This window comes from Poeciliopsis prolifica, unplaced genomic scaffold (assembly GCF_027474105.1).
Source record: "Poeciliopsis prolifica strain line A6 unplaced genomic scaffold, Auburn_PproV2 SCAFFOLD017, whole genome shotgun sequence".
NCBI lineage: Eukaryota > Metazoa > Chordata > Actinopteri > Cyprinodontiformes > Poeciliidae > Poeciliopsis > Poeciliopsis prolifica.
Window position 1 is genome coordinate 7717826 of NW_026562392.1, and position 27499 is coordinate 7745324.

The window sequence follows — 27499 nt, forward strand, 5'->3', positions numbered from 1 at the left end:
TAATCCAGCGACGGAGCAAGCCTCTTGGTTTATTGCATTTGTGTAATGAAATCTTCTGACACAGACAGCCAGTCAAGAAGCAATTTATTGAAAGAGGAGGAGATGGAAGGGATTAAAAAGGCAGTCTGTGAATCAGTTTAGGAGCTGAATTTAACTCACTTTCAATCTGTTCAATTCTTCTGAGCTGGGGTTGCGAAGGGAATATTGTGGAAAATATCAGTCTGACCTTAGAAGCATATTCTGAGTGTGCCCTTGACAAACAGTCACTATTATCAGCATCAGCAGCAGTCACATCATGTTTAGCTGCTTTTATAGCATTCATTTTTCTGAAGTTGTAGATACATACCATGGCATTCCTACGACGTCATGCTATGTAGTGTGTGCTTAACAATGAGTACATTGTAATTTCCACCTCTCCACTACTTTGCCTTTCATAACTGCATCCTTCATCATCTTCAGTAAATACAATATGTCTCATAAAGGGAGTGTTGCATTTTTATGCATGTTTATATGCTTGACTCTGTATAGCTGCCATCTTTAATAAGTCTGAACTGCTATGTAACAGTTTTTACTGTAACGATGCACACAGTCACACAAATGCAGTTCTCTCTTCGAGATAGGTTAACGGGGGTGTGTACTTGTGCCACCAGAAGCAGATACTGCTCCCCTTCTTGCTCCCAGGCCCCATAAATCATTTAGAACGAGGCTAGCCCTGAAGCAGTCTGTCTACTCAGGCAGACACTGTGACATCAGACTGAGGAGGCCTTGAATGACACCGAGACACATTTATCAAACACACGACAGATTTGTTTCAAAAACTCTTCCTCTGAACATTAAGTTTCATAATTTTCTTTCTCTTCTTCTTGCATAGTGAACACGAGTGTTAATTCCTTGTTGTTGTTTGTTTTATATTCTACTCAGCATTTCCCTGAAAAGTTTCATTGCTTTGACTTTTTAAAGTCCTTACAAATGTAACATTTTATTTTCTACTACGACCTGTTTTTCACCCGAAGAAAACAGCACGGGAAAAGACAGTATGAGGTTGTTATTCAGTTTTTTTTTTTGTTTTGTTTTTTGACTAATTGACTGCTCTGCTGCACTTATGCTTCCTCATCCTACGTTTACTGCGTCAGCACATGGAACCACAAAAAAAAGCAGCACATGCTGACTCAAAACAAATAAAAATACACATGTCTTTTCAATGGCAAGTATATTGTAAAATTGCTTTCTGTGAGTTTCAGCTGACCTATATGCAGTGAAAACATAGTTACATACATTGTGTGAGAACGCATAAGCTTTTTCTCCTCACTTTGTGTAATTAAAATTTTTTGTAATTTGCCAATAAGGATTACAAAAGTCATTTCTATTTATTAATTTCCATAATAAAAAGTAAATTTTTTATATGTTGAGCCTCAATGAATTTTCCAGTATTAGTAAAAGTGGGATAATTCATCTTTTAAAATTTGTTGCTTTGCTTATGACTGGTAAAATTTCTTGAGGTATAATTTATTTTAAGCATGATTTCTACACTTTTTGGATGTGATCTATCTGCACTGCAGCTTGCATGTAAACCTCTGTATGAACAATGACAAACACATCAAGCATCAAAAAACATTAGAAGTGATCCCATGTTTTTCCTATTTCATCCCATTTTAATCAATTGACAGCACTAATAAAAAATATTTTTAACTCATGTATTAATTTTTTAACTTTTATTTAATCGTGATTAATTCACAGCAACCCTGTGATTAATCAGATTAGGAATTGTACAAATATAATACTCATAACACATTATAATAAAAGGGCCTTTTAAAACACTTGAGGACACTGTGTAAAGAAGATAAAATCGACATAATAAATTATCAGAAACTCACAGAGAATATGCACATTTGAAAAGACGGGTTTTGAGGCCATTTTTAGACTCAGTAAGGGAATCAATGCCAAGGACAGGTCATTGCAGCTCATTCCAGAGCTGGGGGAAGTAGAGTAAGAGAAGACGGAGGTCTCCATGGTGCTGAGATGGACAGAGGGGACAGAGGTCAATTTAGATGAAGAACCTGAGGGACTAGGAGGGCATGTGATGGGTAAGATGGGGCATGGTGGTGGATGGCCTTGAAAGTAAGGAGGAATAGCAACAGTGTAATTGTTACAGAATGGGAAAAAAATAAAGGGAAGGATGGAAGGACAGGGCTTGGTTGATGATACAGGCAGCAAAGTTCTGGCTGTTTGAAGTTCACTGAGAGATATGCAATATGGAGACATCTAAAAAAAATCATATTGTTTAAAAGTGGCATTTGGCTCAGAGTAAATGAAAACCCAAAATTCAGTATCTCAGAAAATTAGAATACTGTGAAAAAGGACATTATTGAAAAGTCATGGTGTCAAACCCTCATCAGCTAATTAACTTAAAACACCCGCAAAGGTTTCCTGAACCATGTAAACAGTCTCTCACTCCAGGTCAGTGGGCCAGGTCAGGATGAAGGCTGTTGACTTGACAGATGTCCATAAGATAGTCATCAAAACCCTTCACAGGGAAGGTAAACTGGTTGTTCACAGAGTTCTGTATCCAGGTATATTAACAGAAAATTGAGTAGAAGAAAGAAGTGTGATAAGAAAAGGTGCACTCGTGAAATCCATTCAAAAAATTTTAAGAGACACTCAATTTGGGGTTCCTTTACTAATTAAGCCATAATCATTAAAATTCAAAAAAATAAAATTAAACAAAAAAACTTTTAAATAAAAACTAAATTTTTGGAATCAATCTTAATAGAATTAACTTTTGACTTTATGAGATGACTGGCACAAAATATTGCACCTTCACACAAAGTTCTAATTATGAAATTCAAAAAATATGCAATGCAAAACAAGAAAACATAGAACATCCTGTACAATAAGGACAAAACTTCAACATAAACACTGCATTTATTTTAATATATTTATACACACTTTAAGATACTTGAACATATGCTGCATGGGAACTCTAAGCCTATCTTGGAACTGCTGTGCTGTAAGATATGTAGCAGTCATGATCTGCATTGGAATAAGCCTGTGTGTCTCTGTCTCAAAGATCATCCGTCTGCATTCCAGGTAATTAGACTGGCCAGCAGCTGAGTCCCATTAGCCTTGATTACAGCATTCAGTACTGAGAGAGAGAGAAAAAAAGGATGTGTGTGTACAGGCTGCAGTTTTAAGACTTTGTTTGTGTGTGGAATGTTGATGCATAGTTCTGTTGTCAGCACCTTGGCACGTGCTTTCTGGGTCGTTTCTGAATAGTTAGCAAATGTTCAAAGTGAGAGGCAAAGAGGCTGTTGTTTCAAGTTATATTATGCGGAGGGAGGTATAGAAATATTGCATTCGATTAATCAATAGTTGTTGAAATTATATTATTTTGGGAAGCACACATTTGTCTGATTTGGTTAAAAGGGTAGTTCACAGATGATAAGCTTTAGATGAGTGGAATCCAGTTTTCTGGTTTCTCAGAAAACTGGAGGATATTTAATTGAATTCTTGACAAGAACGTTTGGGGTTTTGACTCAGTTTCTGTGTCCTATAAGATTACTAGATACCTATTTAGGAATTAATATCTATTGTGCATCCTACTTTTGTAAGAACCTTCATAAATATCTGTTTTCTAGAGCTACGCAAAAAAATTGGCAAATGACCAGAAATAAACAGCATTCTGTTTTACAACCTGTAATTGGCAAATTAAAAATCTGGACCTGTGTAAAAGACTCCTAAGATTAAAAGTAGCTTCATGTGACAATGTTTTTTAGCAAGCCTGAGAGTTGCCCACGAGCGTCCTAAGTAGGGAAAATGGGGGAAAGACCAATAGGAGAGATATTCTTCGTAAAACTTATAGTGCTGTGCCAACAGCAGGCAATGTGTTTGAATTTTGTGTTCTTTGCTTCCCCGTTTTATGTTGATTGTTTTGCCTGATCAAACAATTTAATACAAGCAGGTAATCACAGGGAATTACTGACAGCTGAGTGTTAATATCAAATAGATGACGTAGTCAGAGGACCAGCAGGATGAGAAACCTAGACAAGTCAAAACAATGACGTCGATGTAAATACGGCACAAACAAACATGTTGATGCCATATGGCAATTAGTGTAATTTTGTCCTCATTAAACACATTTTTTTTAAATCCAGTTTAGGTTGTGTGATCTGTTAATTTCTATCAATTGCCATCTGCAGAGGTACTTGGTTTTTTTTATGCCTTTTGTTTTGTGTATCAACCAGTATGAGCTCCTGGAAAACAGCATCTCCATCTCCTCGCTCAGAGCTCAGAGCAGCAGCTGACTGAAATAATCTAAAGCTGGGACTCCTTGGTGGCAATATTTAGGCTAAGATTGAAGCTCTGCAACAGGACTCAGAATCCCGGACTTTTTTTTCCTCTAAGTGAACAGACTCTAAATAAGCAGGTGATGGTGACAACAACACTCTTTAGTGTGGATATTGTCACAGAGGGAAGAGGAAACAACTGGTGTTTTCATTATCAGAAATATGTCCCACAGTAAAGCTTGAAGACTCAAAAAAAAGTTACACAAAACTTCTCAGAAGGAATCTGTAGTGGAAACTAACTATTTCTTCTGTGCATAATTAAGTAAAAGTTGACAGATTTTAGTTTTGTTTTTTGTTCATCATCACCAGCATGTTTTACCAATGATTAAAAAGAAGTAAGAAATCTATCGCTCAGTGAAAACTGAAACCTTAGTGTCACCATTGATCATCTCCACATATCTCATTGATCCCCCCAAAGAACTCATTCTTCCATTCTGAACTTTTTTTTTGTTGTTTAAAATGTTATATATAGAGGTTAGCGTGACCACACTCCCACAAGAAAACTACACAATTTCTGCTTGGTTTCCTTGTGTGGTGACTTTGAACACTGAACAAGTGCAATAAAAACAGAACATATCATTAGAATCAGGCCTGGTTGTTGTCCAATCTGTGCATCAGTCAACACTGACACAACACAACAAGGCAGTCATTTTTTTATTTCTAATCACAACCAAAGAAGATTGGATTGCATAACTTCTCTTGGCCTGCTGATTTGTATTCAGCGAAGGGATTGTTCATTTAATTCACCCATGCAGGGCTGCTTTGTCTGCATGTCGTCCTCCACACTCTCTTCATTTTTCTCTGGGTGTGTATCTCTCTCTTTTCTCTGTATCTGCATCTGACCCCCTTGGATGGTTTCAGCATCTCAGGATGTGGTGATGGATTCCTTCTCTGGACACCTGGAAGGCAAACAGCCAGCAGACTGCTTTGCAGCGAGAACTGGTTTTTGCCTTCACTTTGTTATGAATTACTGGCCTTTTAATACACCAAAGACAACAAGAGGGGAAGACGAGAAAGGAAGTAGCAATGTTGAAACTGCTGAGCTGAAAGAAATAGACGAATCTTAGACAAGGTGTCCAAACACTTTTTGGACACCTTGGATACTGAAATATGTGATCTCAAGCTAGGATCATAGATTTTTTTGGGCTTATGGATAAACACTTTTTTAATGTTTGCCAAATCAACATTGACAGAAATAGAATAAGTATATTCTGCATAGCAGTAAACCATGGTTTTGTGACCACAGCCCTCTGTCACTCTCTTCATGTAATCCCAAAATTTCAAAAAGTAAAAGAAATTTGCCAGCTTTAACAAGTTAACATGATGAAAACGTTTTTTTTTTTTGTTGTTCCTTTTTTTCAAGCTTTAGGGAAAATGTGTTTACATTAATCAAACCATTGTGTCCAAGAATTGTTTGGTCTAACATCTAAATACATGTGAAAAAGGGTTTATTGTAAACCAACGAGACAGAAAGCACACAAACAAACCAGCAACCTTTCACATTAGAAAACAAATGAGCAGCGGTTGAAACAAGAGTCTATTGAACCCAAACCACATTGTTATAAAAACCACTCAGTTTAGGCTATTCAGGAACAAAATAAGCATTGCACATCAAATTTCCAGAAACTTGGTCGGTTGTGAAAGCATGCTGATTACTGTCCAAAGCAAACAATGCAATTAGTTCTGACATAATGGCTAAAGGAAAAGAACAAAACAAACACAACAATCAAATAAATCACCATTTGATCACAAATCAAACTGATGATCATGACATGACATCATAAAGTCAATAGTTTTATTACTTATAAGTAATAAGTAATATTACTCCTTCAAGACTCCTCAGTGTAGGGGTCTTACCTCCACATCTTAATTTCTGAGTGGACTCTGCTGACTCTACAATGGGAAGTATATATATATATATATATATATATATATATATATATATATATATATATATATATATATATATATATATATATATATATATATATATATCTGGGAGGTATATCCAGGCAGCTGAATATATATTAGGTTTTCTAAAACCTAATAAAAAAAATGTTATTTATCTAAATTACCATTTATCTGGTTATTTATCTTTGATGATAAATAACCAGCTCTTGGAAGGACAGATGGTTTATATTACTGTCATTTGAGGAAGATATTTCATGGAATCGACTTTGTGTTGTCCATCTACTTCAGTTACAGGGCTGTGACTGTACATGTGTAATCTGTGGGTTTCTGGTTCAAATCCCCGCTTATGAGGGGATACATTTTTGTTTCAACTGTGGCTTCAACATAGTACCAAGACACCATTACATTGCGAATGGGTGATTGACTGAACGTAGTGTGAACCATTTGAGGGTCCTCTGGGCTTCATAAAGCCCTACTCAAGTATAAGCCCTTTGCCATTTTTATCAATGAGACCTAAAACAATGTACACATCTAATTCAAACCCTGAAAATGAGAAAAGGTTTGGAAATATTGTACTGTTCCATAATCACTTCTCTTTTTTTCCAAAACTTATCCAGATATTGAAGATAGTTAAAGAAAAGTCCAGAATTTTCAAGAGTCAGTAAGAGTTTTGTATGGTAAAAAAACCCAACAATCTCAAAAATTTCTTCAACAAAGCTCAGTGAAGAAGCTTTACTTTTAAGTGGTAGAAACCGAGAGGCTGCAAGATGCCCTAGGGTTATGCTGTTCATCAGGATAATACCTGCTCTGTTATCCACTTTGATTTCTAACTGATTAAACTGCTAATGTATTATGTTCATAATGATTTGTAATAGAGCAGGATTAGGGCAAAGAAAAATACATAACAAATTCCTCAGAATGAACCATTTGCTTAAAAAAGATGAAAAAAACCACACATCTCTTTGCCCTTCAATCAGACATAGCCAAAATAACCAAACATTTTGAGTGTACTGTTTGATGTACCTGCATAGAAGAGGCATCCTGTCTGTTGGAATAGTCATCTGGTTTCAGTCTCCAATTATAACCTCTAGTTGAAGATGGTAAAGAACATTCAAGAGTTCCTAAGAATTTTGTATGGTTAAAAAAATAAATAAAAGGCACTGTGATGAAGTGACATCACCTCCAGATGTCACTTTTTCCAACATGGTAGCTTCACTGTAAAAAAATCCATTTTTGTTTTGCTCATTGAAATATTGTACAAGTCATGTCCACTGACTTTAAATAAAATGGCTTTGGCTCTGTGCCTATTTCACATTCATTATTGCCATGGTGACAAAATGGGGATCTGTACTGACAAAAAAAAAATAAAATAAAATGGGTGAATGGGCAAGATGGAATGGGTATTCAGTGTCTGGTGTTAATTTCACCAACATGGTAGTCATCATGAAGATAAGGGATAAAGAGTATATCTCTACAGTTAATGACACCCCTGGGATTTGGGGGTTTAGCCTTCATAAAGTATTTATGATATGTTCATTAAGTATTGATTAAGCCGTTAGGAAGCGTTTAGACACCCAGACAATCCTTATGAAAGATTAGAACTTGGCTTGTGGATGAAGAAGCCATAAGAATGAGAAATGCAGATAGAGGAGAAGGATACTGAGCGAGAGAGAGATGTAAATGAAGGAAAATAAAGATGAGTGTGGTGTGCAGATGTGCAGGAAGGGAAAGAATGAGGGGACACATAGATTAGGAAGAGAATGAGAAGTGTGAGGAGGGAAAAGTTCGCCTCTTTAAATATTAACTAAGCATTCAGATAGTGTTTTAGTCAGCAAGGCTTCCATTAAGGGAGATTAGGTTTTAATCTTAGCGAGGGAGTAGGATTGAATAACAAGTAAGAAGAAAAAGGAAATGAATATGAATGAATTCAAGTTTGGAGGAATACAGGGTAGAGAGAAGAGGTGGACAGAGGGAGGCCAAAGTCAAGAGAGATTTAGAGTGCAGCAACAAGGAAATGTGGAAGAATATGAATGTTTCAAAGTAGGAATAAGAACCAAACTCATACTGTAATGAAAGGGAAGTGTTTTCCATAATCACTGACTGCTTCTCTCTGAAAGTGCTCTGGCATTTTCTTTCTAAGCATCTCTTTTCACTTTGCTGTACCTGTTCATTCCTGGCAGTGCTGCGAGAGGGCTGAGATTTCCAATTTCTATTTGCGACGCAGAAAGGCTAAGAAATGGGATTTTCACCTCGCATCCATGCATGCTGGCGTGCAAACAAAGCTGGCATTTTCGGTCGGTGTTTAATCACTGCTTTGCCCTCGGTTTACCCTCTGTATCATCAGCAGGTGTTGCCGAGTGGCGGGGTAACTAGAAGGTAGCGGGATAAGAGGTGCAGACCTTCTACAGTGATGCAGAATTGAGGTTTAATGGGGCTGAAAACACTAGCTGACTGGTTGGCTGGCAGGCCAAACACAGTAAAAGGAGAGGCACAGTTGGTGTGAAGCTGTTTCCAGAACATGACAGATGTTGCAAAGAGAGAGACAGAGTGACAAAGAAACAGAGCCAGAAAGGGAACAGCGTAAGAGAGAGAGAGTGACTCATCTGCAACACCTGCCGAGCGAGAGATCACCGTGAGATAACTTTGTGCAAACAGCAACTTTAACCAAAGTCAAGAAGAGTTCTTTTACAAGTGGATGTGTCTTTCAGGTTTCTGTCACCCATTTTCACACGAAAGGTGAAATAAACTGCAATAACTTTAAAGCCTATTTGAAACTTACATAAGGGTTTTATTTTCAGAAATTTCATAAAATATTTGCAATTTTAATCTCTGATTTGCCTTGGGAAGTCTGGATGTGAAAAACTAAGTCAAGCAGATTTTAGTTCCAAGTTGTAAAAAATTACTTGCATTCTGTAAGTCTGAAGTTTGACCTTGATCAATTCAAGCCTAGAGTTATTGTTTCTTCTTTCTTTCTGAGCTGGTTGTGGTCATCCAACAACTTAATTAAAATTCCTACTTTAGGGGAAAGTTTGTTTATATTTTAGTTGTAATATGAAATGTTTTGAGATCCAGTCGTCCAAATTGAGCAAAATAACAATTTAAAATGACTGTGTTGCAGTTTATTGCAGCTTGCATGTCCATTTTTTCTGTGATTTTTTATTTATTTATTTTTTTTGGACAATTCTTGTCCTTGCAGTTTTGTTCCTGTATGTTGCACCAAAACAAGGGCAATGACAACAGTTGCATTTACATTGCATACGAACCACGCTTTGATATGTTGTACCTACATTGACAAAATATGGAAAGTAATTTTCTATAATCTACTTCTTGTCTCAGAAATGTGAGTGTGTGACTCCAGGTAATGTCTGCCAGCAGAAAGTCAATTTGAGTTATTTTGGCCTAAGGGTTCATCACCCTATTTGAACAGACCAAAATTTCCTGCAAAATGGGTCAGAACCATAATCAGTGGGAGTGGTGTTGTACAATTTTTCTTAGAAAAATTGCACATGAGGGGGAAGAGAGTGAGTGGCAAAAAATGTGAAATGCAGGTGTGAATTAGCAAAGGGGTGAAATGGAGCAGAGCCATACTGTGAGTTCAGGGTGTATTTTCTTATAATACCTAACCCACTCTCCAGCTGTCCTCACTTGTGCTTACTCTAATTTGTCCATTTCACTACTTGCTTCATATTCTCAACCAGCTCAACTTTGTTTACTCATCAGTCACTCCATTAGTAAATATCTCCCTTTAAAAATAAATAAAAATAACTCTGTAACTCTTTTATAACAATTCATGCTGCACATTCCCAGCTTGTTTCTGCTGTTGTTTCCTATGCATTTGTCTTGTAGTGAATTATATTTTTATCGCATCTAGCAAAACCTCCCAGTACACCTGCATTTGTACATTACCACAATGGCAGGCATGACCACAAAGTCCATAATAAGGACTTTATTTTTAGTACTATTTAATATATTTATTTTCAGTTAAGGAATAACACCTACCAAGTTTGGTACCAATCTGTGCATACAACCAGCAGTTTAACCTGGTTATTTGTTTCTGTGGCTGACCTGGATTTATCCAATCAGATTTGTTCTATTTGTTTTTGGTTTGTTTTCCTAAGTTTCCCTAGAGGAGCGCTGTCATAGAAGACATTTTAGGAGTTTTTTTTTTTTTTTTTTCCCACAAATTTCTTTTGCCGTGAAGCTTTTAGAGAAAGTTTCTGTTCCTGTTCAAGAATGAGCAAATTGATTCCACACTATGCTCCCTGGTGTCCTCCTGGTTGACATTTCACCTCGTGACTCTGTCCCAGAAACATTTTAATAAGGCCCGAGTTGGAAAGTGTTGAAACCTGATTCACTTTAATCATGCAAGATGATCCAAGAATGATTTTGGTGACGTAACTCTTTCATGAAGACGATGATTCTGAGACCAGTGACAGATTCCACAGCTGTTACACTCACCTCCTTTGATGTTTCTTCTTTCATGTGTCCCCCTGCTTGTCTTAATGTGACACATAAGCATGTACGAAAATGCAACAGATAACATTCAAAGCCTGTTGCCCCATATGTGAAGACAACCTCCCAGTCATTAGGTTGGAAACTGACAAATGAAAATCCTTGTCTGGCTGCCATGCACCTTGCACGCAGATTTTCAGAATCCAAAAGAAAAGGTGAGGCATTTCAGAGTTTTCCATTGGAGCTGCTCTGCCTGCACTGACTCAATTCTTACACAAATGGCTTTGGTCGCAGTCTTCTCGGCTTTGAGCTCACTCTCTTCAAACATCTACCAATCCTCCAAGGATTACAGAGATATTTAGGTGCTAAGAGAGCACAGAAGGTGTTTTTTAAGTCAAAGAAACTGAAGATGTTTGCATAGCAGGACACATATGTCACACCCACATAGTGTGTTTTTCTAATGACTTGAGTTAAATTAAATTATTTTACTTTGTGTCTGATATATTGCATTTTTAAACAACTGAAGGTAACATAGCTACTTGATTGTCCTATGTTATAGCATTATGTGCCTGGAAAATACATAACACTGCCCTTTTAATTCTATATTTCTATGTGTCTATTGTAATTTTCAATATGTTTGGCATGGCAAGGTGTCATCGTATAACATTTTTTTTTTTTTATATTCAGTTGTAATTTTCAACTATAGTGAGGATCTGTCACGCAGTTTCTGTGTGACTTTCTTGCCCTTAGGAAATTGTGAAGTGATGGATTGAAAATGTGTCTTTATAATTTCTGTAACATGAATGTTTCCTTTCCCTGCAGCAAACCATTGTTCCCATACATTTAACCATCCCCCTTTAATTGACAAACACCAAACAGAGAACTTTTGGCCTTTTGCAGTCTCATTTTCATTGAGATCTGTCAGATAGAAAACCCAAACAATATCTTAACTCACTGAGTGACACAGTAGAGGGAGGCCTCCCACTTACCACATACAAATTTATTTAAACTTTGATAGCATTTCTTCATCCATAGGGGTTTTCCTTCTTGCTTCTGGGGTTTTGGAGTGAGGGGTTAGTGAAATGCATTTTCAAAACAGTTTCCACTCCTCTTACGAGTATGCCTCTCGGGTTTAATTCACTATTTTTCTGTGAAATATTCAGTCATAAATATGGAAATAAACAAGGCATCTGTCATTGAATCAAGCAGCAATCAAATATGTTTTTATTTTAATTTGTATTGCCTTATATTTTTGAAGGGAAGAAATAAATAAAATGCCATGATATTGTAATAATTCTTTATTTCGCTGTAGTCAGTTAATAGTGTTTACACAATAAAGGTAAAATTTATTTTCTAATGAAACTGTCAGGGTCCTTCCATTGTTCTGAAATATTGTTTTTTAAATATATTAATTCACCTGCAGTTTTTATTTCTACATTTTCCAAAAGGTGACTGTGTCAAATAGGTAAAGATATTTTTGTTTAATTATTTGCATCAAGATTGATGTTGAACACTCCATCCTTGTCTTTCTCTGTTTCTCCACAGCAACAGGAGCAGGACCCCACAAACCTCTACATTTCCAATCTGCCGGTGTCAATGGATGAGCAGGAGCTGGAAAACATGCTGAAGCCCTTTGGTCATGTTATTTCCACGCGGATACTGAGAGATGCCAACGGTTTGAGCAGAGGAGTCGGCTTTGCTAGGTGCATACACAATGAAATGGAAAAACGCCTCACTCTGAGAGTCATATGAAATTGAAATTTTGTTTGTTTTTCTAGCATGTTAGAAACAAAGGTTATTCATTCCATTTATTGCTGCAAAGCCAATCTGTCAGTGCCGTCGACTGGGCTTCCACACATCATGTACTGTAACTGTGTCATCACTGAATGTTTACTGGTTGGGCTAATTGATTTATTCGCATATTTCTGGATATGAATTATTGTATTTTTTTTTTCTTTTCCTGTAAAGTGATTTTAGATTACATCATTTAAGAACTGCAATGCAAAAATAATATTCGTAGCTTTGGTCAGAGATTGAACCTGTCTGCTAAGAAAATGCAACTTTACTTTGAAAAGATGGCTGCAGGTTGGATATGTGCTTCCTAGTAACTGGGGAAACAAATAATAAATGTTACAATAATCACTTTTGCTATAGAAGTTACAACAAGATAAGCAATTTATAACCAAAGGACTTGGAGCTCCAACAATAAAAAAAGGGAAATTCCACCTCTCCCTGCCTCAAACCCTGTTGTCCCCTGTGTGTGCATGTGTGGTCCTCTCAGTTACACTGTAGAGTGTGCCAGTGATTAGAATGCAGTCAAGTATGTATTCTGGGTCACTGACTGTACAAAGAAAACCCAAGACCCACACAGAGACATACATACCCACATCCTAAACTCTCCCCTCCCCATTCACAGTCTGTGCCCTCTGTCATCGTCTTTCTCCTCTCCTCAAACACACACACACACACATTGACACACTGGCTTTTGCTTGCCGAGCAGGCAATTAGTCATTGAGCTGTGATTGGGTGAGCAGAGCTGAATAGGGGCAGACAAAGAGGACATGACACACAACAGATCAGACTGAATGGAGCTTTTAAACTGGGACAAAGGAGAGGAAACCCCATAGAAAACAGGCACACACACACACACACACACACACACACACACACACACAATACGCACGCATACATTTTTCACAGGCAGAGAAAGACACCTAAGCACTAATCCTTAAACTGGCAAGCGTTTACACACTGACTGAAATGTAGGACGCTTTTGCATGCATTCATAGCCGCATACGACACATTCACTTTTGATGAGCCGTAAAATTTTTCATGCTTCCTCTCACCTAAACAAAATCCAAAATCACCTTTCTTTCTGTGTGTTGCAGGATGGAGTCGACGGAGAAGTGCGATGTGGTGATTCAGAATTTCAACGGCAAATTTCTCAAAATCCCTCCAGGGATGACAGGTAGGTGTAAAGTGAGAGAATAAAATACACTTACACTTACAGACTACATTGAATTATATTCAGCATTGTGTTTACTCAACACATTTTGGTTCTTATTAGTGGTTACCTTTGCTCTACTCTCCCCTCTCTATACAAGCAGGAATGTTTTCTTGTTTTCAAGGTTCTCTATTTTTTTTGTTTTTTAATTGTGACATCAAAATGCCAATTGCTACACTTGGACTTTCCTTCAAGCTTTCATTTATTGATTTTTATAAAGACCCTTCGTTTTCCAGGCACCCATTGTTTTTCAGTTTTAGCAATTGTCTGAGCATAAAACTACACAACTGTGACTGATCACACATCATTATCTCCGCTCTCTCTTTCCTTCAGACTCTTTAAGCGTCCTTGAGTTAATTTGGTATGAGGATTTGTGTGATTAGTCCTCACTCTGTAAAAAAGAAGAAGAAGAAGAAAAAAAAGATATTCTGAGATTAACCCTTGCTTAGGCACATGTGCATACACAGACTGACATCGGTTAAAGCAAACAATCTGCTTGTGATTGTCCCCAAAGTAATTGGATAAAGAAGCTTGTTTCCTTTGTAGCACACAAAACAAGCCAACAGCATGCAACAGATATTGAGAAAATGAAAATAACAAAAAAAGTGACAGGATTTGAAAGGAGTAATCAATGTACAGAAAAATAAAGACTGGATCAAGAAATAAAGGGAAAGAAGAGTAGTTCCCCAGCAGCATCGTTTGTGTTCAAAGCTGATTATTATTGATTAGAAAAAGCTCAAAGTTGGAAGTTCTGGTTCCACTTCATTTAATGAAACACGTGTAAGGAAAAATACACAAATATAAGCACATTGAATAAGCAGTTACACATATCATAATCTTACTCTTTTAACTCCTCATTGTATTGTATTTGCAATGCATCTCTACAATCTTTCTGATGGGTTCATTTGTTCTCTTCTGTCGTTGTCTGTAAGCCATACATTGGTCAAAGAATTGAGAAACGTTTGAGATAAATACCTTATTGGAGATCCTGAAAAACACAATATGTCCACACAAATTCCACGACTAGCCACCGAGAGTAATTTAGAATAGAAAGAAAATTAATAAAGTGATATCAGGCAATGCAAGTCTATTTGCATATCACATTTCAGCATCAATGCAAATCAGAATGCTCTATATTAAACCTCTTTCATATTTTAATTGATATGATTCAGATGCAGATTCAGATCTATTTGAAATATTTTCTAATGCAACATGCATTAGATTTGTTACTGCCAGTTTAAGTTTTTTGTTCTTGTTAAAATTTGCAGTAGTTTATGCAAAAATATATATAAAGTTATCAACCCTGTTTTGTAGGAAGACCAGGATGACGTTGTTGGTCACGATATAATGCTCCATCAAAGGATAAAAGCTGCTGCTGATCATATTCATAGAGTAAATATTTCTCAATAACTCCACAGTAACTGATTCGCTGCTTTCTGACTCCTCCAAGCAGTGTCTTTATCAAACTTAATAAATAGTTTTCTCTGCGCTTTGCTTCTTGTTCAGTCTAAACTGGATCAGGTCTTCTCATTCAGATCCATAAAATGTTGATTTCTGTTTGTTTCGGATGTACAAAGTTTATTGAAGGAAAAACGTTGGAAAACGACTGAGTTCCAGAGGGGGAAATAAATGTGATGGAAACAGCTTGAGCTCTCCCAACATATCAATGCCTTTTACTGCAAGATCCAGCACTCCAATCTGAAATGTAAATCAAGTAATCACAAGTTATGCAACTGGTTGCCTGCTGTATTTTCTTCTCTGTGTTTTGCGGTTCATGCCTCCAAACAGCGAGTGTAACAGTCAGTGCCAGTGGGAAATCTTCCGATCCGTTCACGTGCTGCACAGTTTTGTCAAAGAGCTTGATGTCAGAATGTGTTGTTAAAACAAATCAGAAGACTCGTCGATTCAAGACATTTAAATACAAGGATGTTATCTTTAACAATCTATTCACTAACCTAGCATGCCTGCTTTGAAGAGGAAAGCTTTGAAAATATTTGTCTTCTTTAGATTTCCTGGATCATAAGACACTGCCCCGATTTATTATAAATGAATATAAAATCTCGATTCCACTCTGAGTCAGAAGACATTGATTCCCTGTTACTCATTTGAAGCAAGGAGTTTTAAAAAAATATTTTCAGAACTTACTCAAACCCTCTTTCCTCTCTTTTTCCCCACTTAATTGCTTCATCCTTTTTTTCCCCTCATGTCTCACATTTAAGATTCCTTGCCAGTTTTCACCACTGATATGTTTTTGTTTTTTTTGTTTTTTTCCCCTGGGGCCACTGCTTTCTTCATACCATATTTCCCCCAATTGTTTTAGCTGTTTCGTCTGCCATCAGATTTGTTTTAATGGTTGCTGTTGCTGTGCTTTGCCCTGTTGGAAAACACATGTAAGCACCAGAATTTGATCAACTAAACCGGGCTGCCTCAGACATTTTTGGCATGTCGTAAGCAGACATTCTGTCTTCACACACGTTGGATAGTTGGAAGATGAAGTATTTTCTCAATGAAATGAAATCCGACTGACTTTCTGATCACTTTGTCCAATTATTTGACCTGAGTTGAAAGAGACTGTAGGAGGGGCACTAAAATATACTCTTTAGAGTTTACGTATGGAAGAATAATTGAATGATGAGATGGTATCACAACAAGATAACCTAGCTTATCCTGATGAAGTTAAACCTTGTGCAATTTTGTGTTTCCTTCCGTAAAACAAGCGCAAAGTAAAATGGAAAAACATGGCTGAAGGTTAGGCTGAATTTCTACATAAATTAATACTTCATAAGTAGATCTCCTTTTAGATTTGTTACTGGTGAGATGGTAACAGCTTCTTTAGTTCTCTCCCTTAATTCTTATTTTTATGAATTTTTGAAGGATGTGTCGTTTAGATTTTACGGCATTTTACACACCCAGTCAGCCAGCCAATCCTGGTAGAGGTGATGGGGTACTCCTTGGACAGATCCATGAATTTTTTACTCTAGGTGTTTTAATTCCACAATTTGTCAGCATCCGCTTGTCTTGGTCCTTGACCAAGTAACCATCTGGAGCACATGTTGTTTTCTCAGAGAGCTTTGAAGGGAGTGGCTTTTGCTTCACTTCGCCTCACTGATTTTTTTTTCTCCCCATTTAGTTGTTTTTGTAGATTAAATCACTTTTTTTTCCAAATGAATATTTTAGCATGTTGTTTGCTAGTGGATATTTTTCATAGCACATTTCCTGCTCCAGATGTTCGGGCCTCACACATTGCTTAGTGTGTTACATGAAAGAAACAAAAAGTATTTCTTTAGGATTTTTGCTTTTTTTCTTGGATTTTAGGTACCAAAGTCAATATCTGTGTTGGTTAAAAAAAAAAGAAAAGTCTTGCATACAATAGGATTAAACTATTTACAAGTGCCATTGTCACAGCACAGATTATTGATTTAGTTATAATTTGGATAATGATTTAATGACTTTTATGTGGATAATATTTCTTGTTCTAGCAACTCCATGTAATTCATTGCTTATTTTCAAGGAATATTGAGATAATGTTGTTTCATTTTTACAATAAAATGTAATCTAACATTTTTAAAAAGCCAACAAAATATGAGAGCTAAACTAATTTTATTGAGCAACATACTTAAACTAACAAATCCTCATCGTTTATTGTTCAACAACAACAAATTATTATTATTGCAGACACAATAAGCTCTGGCTTTGCACTGTATGACTTAAAACCTATGCATTGCTTCATAGATCTGCTAGCCATCAAATTTCATTGCTTCTATAATTACCGGTAGAATGTGTTGTAAATCCATGATAAATGCACTTTATACTCCAAACTGAGTGAAAGAGGAGCATGTTTTACTGTAGTCTGATTTTTTTCTTTCTCATATCCTTTAAACAAGACGTACATAAAATGTGTTGTGTGTTGGAGTTGCCGTGGTTTCTTTATTGCCTCGCTAAAGTTTCCAGTATCCCGCAGCTGCACTAACAGTATGTGATCTGCTCCTTACAGTACGAGCCACCCACCTCCTTACCAGTAAACATGTCCTGGTAAGAACATGTTTTGAGCAGAAAAAGGTCAAAGATTGAGGACTATAAACATTTTGTTTTGGTCCACTGAATTCACCTATACACATTTAAGCATGTTCAGATAAAACTGAAAGCAAGGACTCAAAAAAGTTTTAAAAGTCGACTTCATGTTACATTGAACGTTTTTTCAGTTGTTTACTTTTTTTTTTCCTCTGTGTGATGCAAACACACATTTTAGCACACATGGGGATAATTTGATCTATTAATAGTTTTTGCAATCATTATCCTCATGCAAATTATTAGAAATATGCATCTTCTTTAATGTAATGTTTCATGTACAGGTGAGGTTTTCATGTCATTGACTTAAATATATAATTCTGACTAGAGCTCATAATGCAACACTGTTAAGTCTGTAGTAAGTCAGTCATTTTAGATGTAATCAAACAGAAATTAGGATTGGAATCACAATGTCAAAACAAGTACAATGGCTGAAAAGAAGAAATTAATATATAGTCCTTCATGAGTTAATGTTTCTCCATGGATATTCTTTGGTGGTATTTACTGGAATAGCATAAATATATACCAGATCACGACAATAGGACATGAGAAACAGCTTTAAACAAATGTTTAAGTAATCATGCGTGGGCAAAATATGCAGAAAAAGTAGTATTCCTGTTTCATAAACCCAGTGCCTTGATTTTAAACTAATAGAATTTGATGATTTGTGTTTTAAGTAGTACAGAGAGCTTTTTTTAGGCATGTTAGTTCAGTGGGAACATCAGGTCACATGACAAGCAGGGAATTGCTGCAGTTCTATTACTCTCACAGTGAAACCATTGTAAAGGGCAAAAAGGATTAGATTACAATGGGAACACTCAGATTTGATTAACAAAATAATCTTCTTGAACAATAATGTATGAGCACAGCTACGTAGTAACCTCTCTTTGCTGATTGGACGAGCACGAGAGCAGCAGAAAACTGCCACAGACCAATTTTGTTGTTGTTCTTGTGCCGCTGTGTGATGAAATGGGACATTAATATTCAGCATCGGAGTTAACATTTAAAACAATTATCTGAGTAAGACCAGTTATTATTTGTAATTTTCAACCAAATGCTACAGGCTGCTGGAAAGCAACCATGTAAGGAAGCAGAAAAACAAATCACTATGTCTGCATATAGGTAACCTTTGCTCTTGTTGATTTGTTATTTTATTGTTGTCCTCTTGCTGCATATTAAGTTCTCAATTAGGGAATAACAAGTTGACTGTTGTAGGTTTCATCATGAGTCTCAGAGGGACTTTCATGATGGCTGTTAATACCCATTAAGTGAATTTAGGTCCTTGGACCATTTGTACCTCTTCAATTCCTGCCTTTCAGGCCCAGTTTTACAGTCTGTCTAATAAAATGATGTCAATATTCCTCCCCAAGCCAAGCTATGATTTATTTGGTGTGTTTGGACAACCCAGAACTTGATTGTCCTTGAATCACTTCCAAAAGAGAAACAATATACTGGAACAGCATCACAACCATTATATAAGTCTTAATCATTTACCTAAAAATGATGTCTTACATGTAATACTGTAATGTGGAACAATCAGAACTTGTTATATACTTTATTTTTTTAACTCCAAAACTTTTTTGCAGGTTTTCCCCATAATCGATCTTGAGTCTGACACTGGCCTGCTGAAATCTAAGGAGCCTTGTATATACAAAATTGTAAAATGTGTTTTGCATGTTGTTTTAAATGTCCACAATCAACTTGATGTAGAATCTAGTTGAGTAACTTGCCATTCCACATCATTTTGTTTCAATGTAATGAACTTTGGTGAATTTGCTGGGGTCAAATTTCACTTTTGGTATATGGCTCACATTATGTTAAAATAGTCTTACAGCTTGTTGGATTTTATGTTGGAATCTGTACCAGTCAGAGTTTCAGTCCCTAAGGCATAAAAGCAAAGCAAAGCAGCATATTTCCACTAAAGTTTGCCTGGAATAAAATGTTTTTCTCAACTGGTGCAACAATCGCTACATTTGAAACAACTGTCTAGCTCACATTATTTAAGAAGGTTTTTTTTTTTTTGTTTGGGAGTTATACATACTTTAGCTTGAATGCTAATTTTGAACACTGAAAGCTCACCATACTGGTTACATATACAGAACGCAATCCCTGACCAATTTATACACGACTTACAAGCTGACAGCTGCAAGGCATTCCTGGAATTAAATTTTTACTCTTTGCCTCAGTGGACGTTTTCTGCAGTTTAGCTGTCAGACCAGCACACACTGGCCACTGACACTGACACTACAGTTAAGCACAGACAAATGTTTGTTTGACATTCACAACTCCACACTTTATCTCAACATACTACACGTAGAACCTTCACAATTCAATGTTTTCCAATTCTGTTTGAGAGAGGTGTCTGCCAATTGTTTAGAAACTAGATGTTCCCATTAGAACCCCGATAAAGTGTATTTGGTGTTTGCTCTTTACATATTTGCCCCATCCACACACACACACCCACACACCCACACACAGACACACACACCCACACACACACACACACACACACAACCCCTACATATATATCTATATCTATATCTACTATCTACTATCTATCTATCTATATCTATCTATCTATCTATCTATATCTATCTATCTATCTATCTATCTATCTATCTATCTATCTATCTATATCTATCTATCTATCTATCTATCTATCTATATATATATATATATATATATATATATATATATATATATATAAATCATCACTTGTTCTTTAATTTAAAACCATAAGAAAAATAAGCACAATATTCTGCTTCAGATTAAAAATGGTGGGTTTATTTATATTGGGGGCTTTTATCAACTTTCCATCTGGCTTTATTTTCACATATGCAGAGTGTAAACATGTTTTTGTATTTAAATGAATGTCTTGTAATTTTACAGCCTTGAAACTGAAAAACAACCACCAACCAAAATGTTTTTTGTTGGGGAAAAATGATTTTTAAACTTACTTATAGGTCAGTTAATAATATTAAGTAAAATATGCAATTTAACTGTGTTCCAGGTTGCCATCTATCACAAAAACAGTAACTCAAAAATGTTTCTGCCAACATTACTAAGAATTTCAGTTTACTTCAGAGGACTCATTTTTATGCAGGCACAACAAGACAATAGTAAACAGAGTTTCAGCTGTTTTTGGGGTTCTGCTTTAGAAAAGATAGATAAAAACATGCTCTGCCAGAATACTTGATGTGTTGTCAGCTGTTGTCACTGTGTCTCACTCTGTTTGCTCGGCCAGGGAAACAAAACAGCAACTGAGCACAGATACAGCTTTCATGTCTGTGCTAAGCTTCAGAGTTTTGTCATGGTGCAACATTTCAAATGTGTGGTTGAAATTCTTTTTTTTTTCACTATGAATCATGAAATTCAGAGCAGCCTTCTACTGTTGAAAAATATTGTTTTCCATTTTGACTCGTGTTAACACACATGAAAATAATTTGGTAAAGTTTGAAAAAGTACTGTGTTCTCTGCTATTGTTCAGATGTATGAAAAGATACACAATAAGATCGATGCAAATGTCATGTTACAATGGTGGAAATTCGCAAGGCCACTGCTTATTTCTACATTAGATTCACGAAGCAAATTTCACTGAATGCACAAATGCAAACAAGCTACACAGTGGCTGCTAAAGTGACGAAAAGAAAAACAGAAGCAAATATTCTTCACATAGTTTTATGTTGAAACGCAGATGTTTAAAACATGCAAGTCACTCTACATGAGGTCTTTTAGTAATTTTATTTGAGTATGTTGGACTTGGGACACTTCCAGAAGTTGCAGGATATCAGTGCTCGAGTATTAGAGATTAAACCTCCTCTTCCACAAGTTGGTGCTCAGTGTTGAAGGCTTGCTATAATTCCAGCAACAAACCAACACGGATAGACAGCTGACTATCATTTGGCGTTTCCCAGGATACCGGACAATATTTTGTGGCTTTCATCGTGTGTTGGGCTATTATGTTACGTCAGCTCACCTGAGGTGTTGAATTTTATTATATTTTTTTGCATTACATTAAAGTGAATAGCCTTTGTGTAGTTGTGGAACTACACTGGAAGATATGAGTCCGTCAGTTCACTCAATATTACAAAATAACAGTTTTCATAAAGCTAAATTTTTGGCTTATCAAAGCCCAAGCAAATCTCTTTCACATTACATAAAACATCAAACTGTCTGAATCAATAGCCTATTATACTTTTAAATGTGTTTTTGACTCATGCTGTTGCAGAAGTATTACCTTGTAATAGAAACTGCTGTTCACCCTGAACCCGTATTCATAAGATATGCCCTTGAATTAGAATAATTTTGTATTTACCAAGCCAATTTGTTTTTGTGTCAACACTGTCACCAGCTCACTTCTCTTTATTTAGTAGTAGTCTAGAGTTCAGCTGGAGTTCCACTGAGGGGTCACACTCAGTTAATCCAGTTTGCAATCAAGTATTTCTGCTTTCTCTGGTCCAGAAAGAGGCTGTGTTTTCTTTGAAGCAGCTGTAATCTGCACCCATTGCCTCAGGGTCAAAGTGTGGGGATAATTTGGGGCATTGAGCATGACTGTTTGGTTTGTTTTGAACCATGCTTAGCATGCTTTGATGATTAGCCTGTGGCTTTGATTCAGTGTCAAGGCTGTTTTCGAGAAAGCTAAGTTGTAGAAATTGTGGCGATAAGATTTTTGTTCTGATGATTTGATAAAGCTGTGGAGGAGATAAGGGTTCTGCTGGAGGTTAAGTGTGGTTTCCAGGTCCATTCGATGAACGATACATTTGCTTTTAAGTCACAGCATAACACTTCCTTCATTCATCTGATCTTGGAAACATTCTGAGGTTTTTCTTACTTTTAAGATGAGTAACTTATCTTTGTTTGTCATTGTCTCCATCTCTATTTAATTGACTCTAGCTCCTGCAGAGCCACTGTTGTGCAAGTTTGCTGATGGAGGCCAGAAGAAGAGGCAGAGCCAGGTTAAATATCCCCAGAATGGACGACCGTGGACAAGAGAAGGAGAGGTGAGCTGGAGCTTATTAAGTCAACAAAACAGGATTTAGCAGAAAAAAAAAATAAATAAATGAAAGGAATCCTTGTGGTCGAGTACGGTGAGGAGGGATAGAAATGATCTCATCTCAACATGCAGATTGTTTGTACTGATTTCTGTCAAGGAAAATCAGAGCGAAGGCAGTTTAAGCCATTTATATGTTTCACTTTTAAATACGTGAACATATATTTTTTAACTTGTCACCATTTTTTCTCTCTACATTTATTGGTTCTTGTCCTGATTCATCTCTTAAAAAGCCAATGAAATCTCAACTTACTGCTTGGTTTCATTTTATTTTACTTTAAAGAAGTTTTCCATGACACTTGTCAGCTTCCCTGCTCAGTCATTATCGGTTTTCATTTCCAGTGTCATACTGTGGGCTGAACTAGACACTGAAGACAATATAAAAACCGGCCTTGTATAAATATGAAATATCATGTTTCTAAACTTTCACAAAGTCATATTTTTTTCTCTTTGTTTAAACTTTCACCCCTACATTGTTATCTTCGTATAAAATGAAACCTTATACTGAGTACTGAAAGCAGATTGACTGCTGCACAAAGAGTGGGTTCAGATTTAGACTCTGGATGCCAAACCTCTAATTTAAAGAACAACGGAAAAGTGCAAAATAATGTCGCCACCCACACACAGAGTAAAATTTTCTCAGTGCAAGGAGGGTGGGAAAGAGCAGTGTGGTGAAGTGGAATGAAATGTCATCAGGCGGCAACTTCATCATAATGGGCAACCATGATGTTTGTGTTTGACCTTTAATCCTTCAGGATGCAACGGATCGAAACTCCTCCTTAAATATATGAAAACAAATTTCAGCACAGAGTTGTATTTCTTCATTTTAAATGCTATGCTGGTAGAATTTCATATTTTCTCTAATTTTTCCAACCTTTTGTGTCGATGTGAAATAAATGTTGAGTGTTCTCCACAGAATTCTTCACACATGTTTCAGCCGTCCAGCGTTCCGACAAGGCTCGCTTGGCCCCAGAGCATCTTGTTAGAGGTTTATGCATTTTCTGGAATTGGGTTTAAGAGTTCAGGCTGACTATAATAGAGACATCTCACAGTGGAGATGCTTGAGGTGCTTCATTGCACGCTCACGCTCAGCCGACTGAGCCTCCGCTCCCCGAACCCTGTTTTCTGAAAGAGCCTGGCCTTGAGACAAGGACTCACACACATTTTGCACACACAAGTAAACACCTGTGTTCAGAGAACCACACACAGAGTACATGTGAAACTTGAAATCATTTTCTGACTGTGTTGCAGGTGAGCAGGAAGAAAACAGCAGTGCAGATAAATAGCTTCTGACCAAAGTCAGTTTTACAGCTCAGAATATATATTTTTTTTCATTATAAAAGTCACATTTTTAACATGATAACATGATTTAATGACATATTTCTTAGTGATGTGGTGTACAGATTCTTCAGTGACAGATTTTCAATTTTGCAACTTAATAGGTTTTACATTTTGCACCGTTTTGCTGTTAATCGTCAGGGTGTTTTTTTGCTGGAAAAATTGTTTCAGGTAATAAAAGAAGTCTTTAGCATATTTTAATTTTAAGATAACAGCCCAGTCTCTGTAGCACTGTGTTGAGCATTTGATGTTCAACACAATTAGAATTCAGTCATGATGATGAACTCTTACCCTGTTTAATATAATGATTAATGTAGCAATAGAGAAAGACAAAACTTGTCGCATTTTAAATTGTTCACATAAAGATGGCTGACTGAAATTATTTCCAGTGTGATGCTGAAGGATTTTTCCGTTAAAGATGTAAAAAAAAAAAAGGGCATTTTTGATTGAATGAAGTTATTTATTTATTGTTAATGCAAATTAACTTCTACAGTATCAGGTGGAAAGTCAGGGTGAATTTTGGAGGCTACAAAGGACTGGTTTACATAAGGATGGGAAAACTACACTGAATATACAGCCAATCATAATCATGTATCCAAACTCAATGTCCAGACCTTCATCTGTGAAAAGTATGACAAATTAATGCTTAGACGCTGTCCATTTGGGTCCAACAGAGCTTCAGCATTTTTGCAAAGAAACATCTGCAATCATGTGAAAAGCCGAACTACCGTACTCCAAAAAGGTTGCAGCTATTTTTGGAGCAAATGGTTCTGCAAATAATTGACTCATTGAGCGGAGGACACAAAGAAATATAGAAATATAAGTACTTTTGCAAGACAGTGTAGTTCCCTTACTTCTCTAAATATTGTTTCCTCTGCTTGTCAAAAAGCTGCATAGAGGAGCTCTTTGTTATATAAAGTAGTTTTTTTGGAACAGGTATCTGTTCTTACACGAAGGTCAACCATCAGTTGTACATAAATGCCCTGAGAGCAAACAATGTTTTTTTTTGTTTGTTTGTTTTTTTACAAGAGTTTTTATCAGCATAGTGCAGTATTTCTTTGCTTCTCCACTAAGGGAAAGTATACACTACTATGTTTTCTTAAACCTGCATGTTTTTTTTTTTCTTTTCTTCTTTCAACAGAGTGGCATGGCATTAACATATGACCCCACAACAATCCAGAATGGGTAGGTTGGCTTTTTTTCTTGCTAAAGTACATTAAACATTTTATTTTACTTCAAGATTTCGTTTTTGAGAATAGCCAGTCACATTAGACGGCTTCACAGATTAACAAAAATGCCACAAACATTTAAACCTGATGAGCAAAGGCACTTGAACACACGGGTCCATGTTGCGTTTACTAGCACTGAAGCAGAATGCACAGGTTGGTGAGGCACACGTTTGCTCTGCCAATCTGGCTCTTGCAGATGGAGCATTTATTTATGCACCTATGCATACCAGCTGTCAGACATGTTGGTTCTGATTGCAGATGGGGTTGTTGGGTGTTGCAGTCCTGCTGTAAAACTTTCGTCAGCTTGGCTATCTTCAGCACTCCTGGGTTGAATGCAGAGAGCAGAGTGTGTAGGGTTTCAGAGGGAAATTGGAGATTGGTTATGTCTGCTCTGAATGCTTCTGGTGATGCGTTCCCAGGAGGAGATGCTTGCTCCCAGCTCCATGTTCCCTTTCTTCTCCTGTCAGCTCAGTCATCCGTCCTTTTTTTATTTTCACTCATACGTTTCCAACTATCACAGCTAGATCTGCATTTTGCTGTAGTTTGCATTTTCACCTCATCTTAAATATCCATCCCTTTTTTTTTTGCTCACTCAGTCTTATGTTCTAGGGTTGAAAGAATTATTTTTGACATTTTGGGCTTATCAACAAAGTTTTTAACTCATCACTGAATTCCACCCCTGCCTGCTTTCAGTTTTCAAATAATTACCTTAGTTTTGGTCCATGCATGCATAAAACCGAGCTCATGCACAAGCATCTGTGGACTTCAGGCTGTTTAAGTCCTTGCCGACCTCTCTTCCGAGGTCATCCAAGCCTCTTCCGGCAAAGCGCTAAACGACTGTGAAATGCTAATGTAGCTAATTAGAGAGGCAAAAAGGAGGGAGGGAAGGGGTCTGAATAAAAATGGAGGGATGAACAGGGTTAGGAAGAAGGCAAAGGCAAAATTAAAGTCAGCCCTACGAGAAAGAGGAAGGGTATGAATCAATTACAGTCTCTCCAGCCACTCTGAACTCAGGAGCAGTTGATTGTTGAGACTGAAAACCAGATTTGCATTACTGGAAATTGTGTCATTTCAGCCTGTAATTGGAGGTCTTGGTTTTATTTCCCATTGGGTGAAAATCCTGGGGATTAACTGAGAACCCGCTGGCCAGGGAGCACCTTGGAATCCCCCTGAATGAGCTGTGGGGTGTTGTTGAGGAGAGAAATCCCAGAGTTTGCCTGCAGTTCTTGTGACCCCCCCTTGACTTCTGCAAAGTAGAAAACAATTAATTAACGGATGAATGAACTGACTTTCCCATCATCTAAACACCAAATCTCTCCAGGACTTTGCAAACCATCACCTTAAAAGTGACTTGATTAAAAGTTACTGGCATCATAAATAAATCGCAAAATCTATGACTTGTCATGGAAAACTCCTGACTTTGCATTTACATTGCACCAGATATTCCATTACATACACTGTTGTATTGGTGTTCTGCTCACCATTACATGTTAAGTACGTTGTTCAAATAGCTGTGGTGGAGTCGCCATTGACAGTTTGCTGCTCAGAGCTAATAGCTTCTGTCAATAACCTTGGATTTGTCCTCTGCCCACAACTTCCTACTCTCAATACCCATCAGTCTAATGAAGAATACAATAAATACAATCACAGAGCTATATTGAATAACCCTGCTGCTGTCCCTATTTGTATTCATTAATGACAGTAATACAGTATCTGTAATGCAAGTCATATATTAATTGTAGTCTAAAAGATGAATCCATGCCAGTACTTTTTTCAGAAAAGGACCTTGTTTTCACATCTTCAATACTTCTACAAACATGTTTCAGTTTCAATTCCAGTTTGGTTCAATCTACATTTAGTCAGACATTTTCAATTTAGACTCAAAATCTTTAGGTTCTGGAAGATTTGGCAGCCGACATAATTGCTGCGGTAATTGATGTACTTTACTTTCTCAAGTTTCCTCAAAAGCTTTTCAAGAAAATATAAAATTGGAGATTAACTTTTGGAGACCTCCAACTTTAAAAAAGGGGCCAGCAGATATACCTCCTTCATGTAAAGAATCTTTTTCAGTGGCTGACATACAACAGGGAAAGTTAATCTAAGT

At 36.8% G+C, this 27499-nt stretch overlaps 1 protein-coding gene across 3 annotated transcripts in view; it reads left to right on the plus strand.

The window, feature by feature from the left end:
• LOC129367508 (RNA-binding motif, single-stranded-interacting protein 3-like) overlaps positions 1–27499 on the plus strand; it is a 119341-nt gene that overhangs the window by 74872 nt on the left and 16970 nt on the right. For all 3 annotated transcript variants that reach the window (XM_055042018.1, XM_055042020.1, XM_055042019.1), the window contains exons 5-8: positions 12252–12409; positions 13595–13674; positions 22672–22778; positions 25308–25351. In XM_055042018.1, the coding sequence (XP_054897993.1) occupies positions 12252–12409; positions 13595–13674; positions 22672–22778; positions 25308–25351 (389 nt within the window). The remainder of the gene's footprint in view (positions 1–12251; positions 12410–13594; positions 13675–22671; positions 22779–25307; positions 25352–27499) is intronic.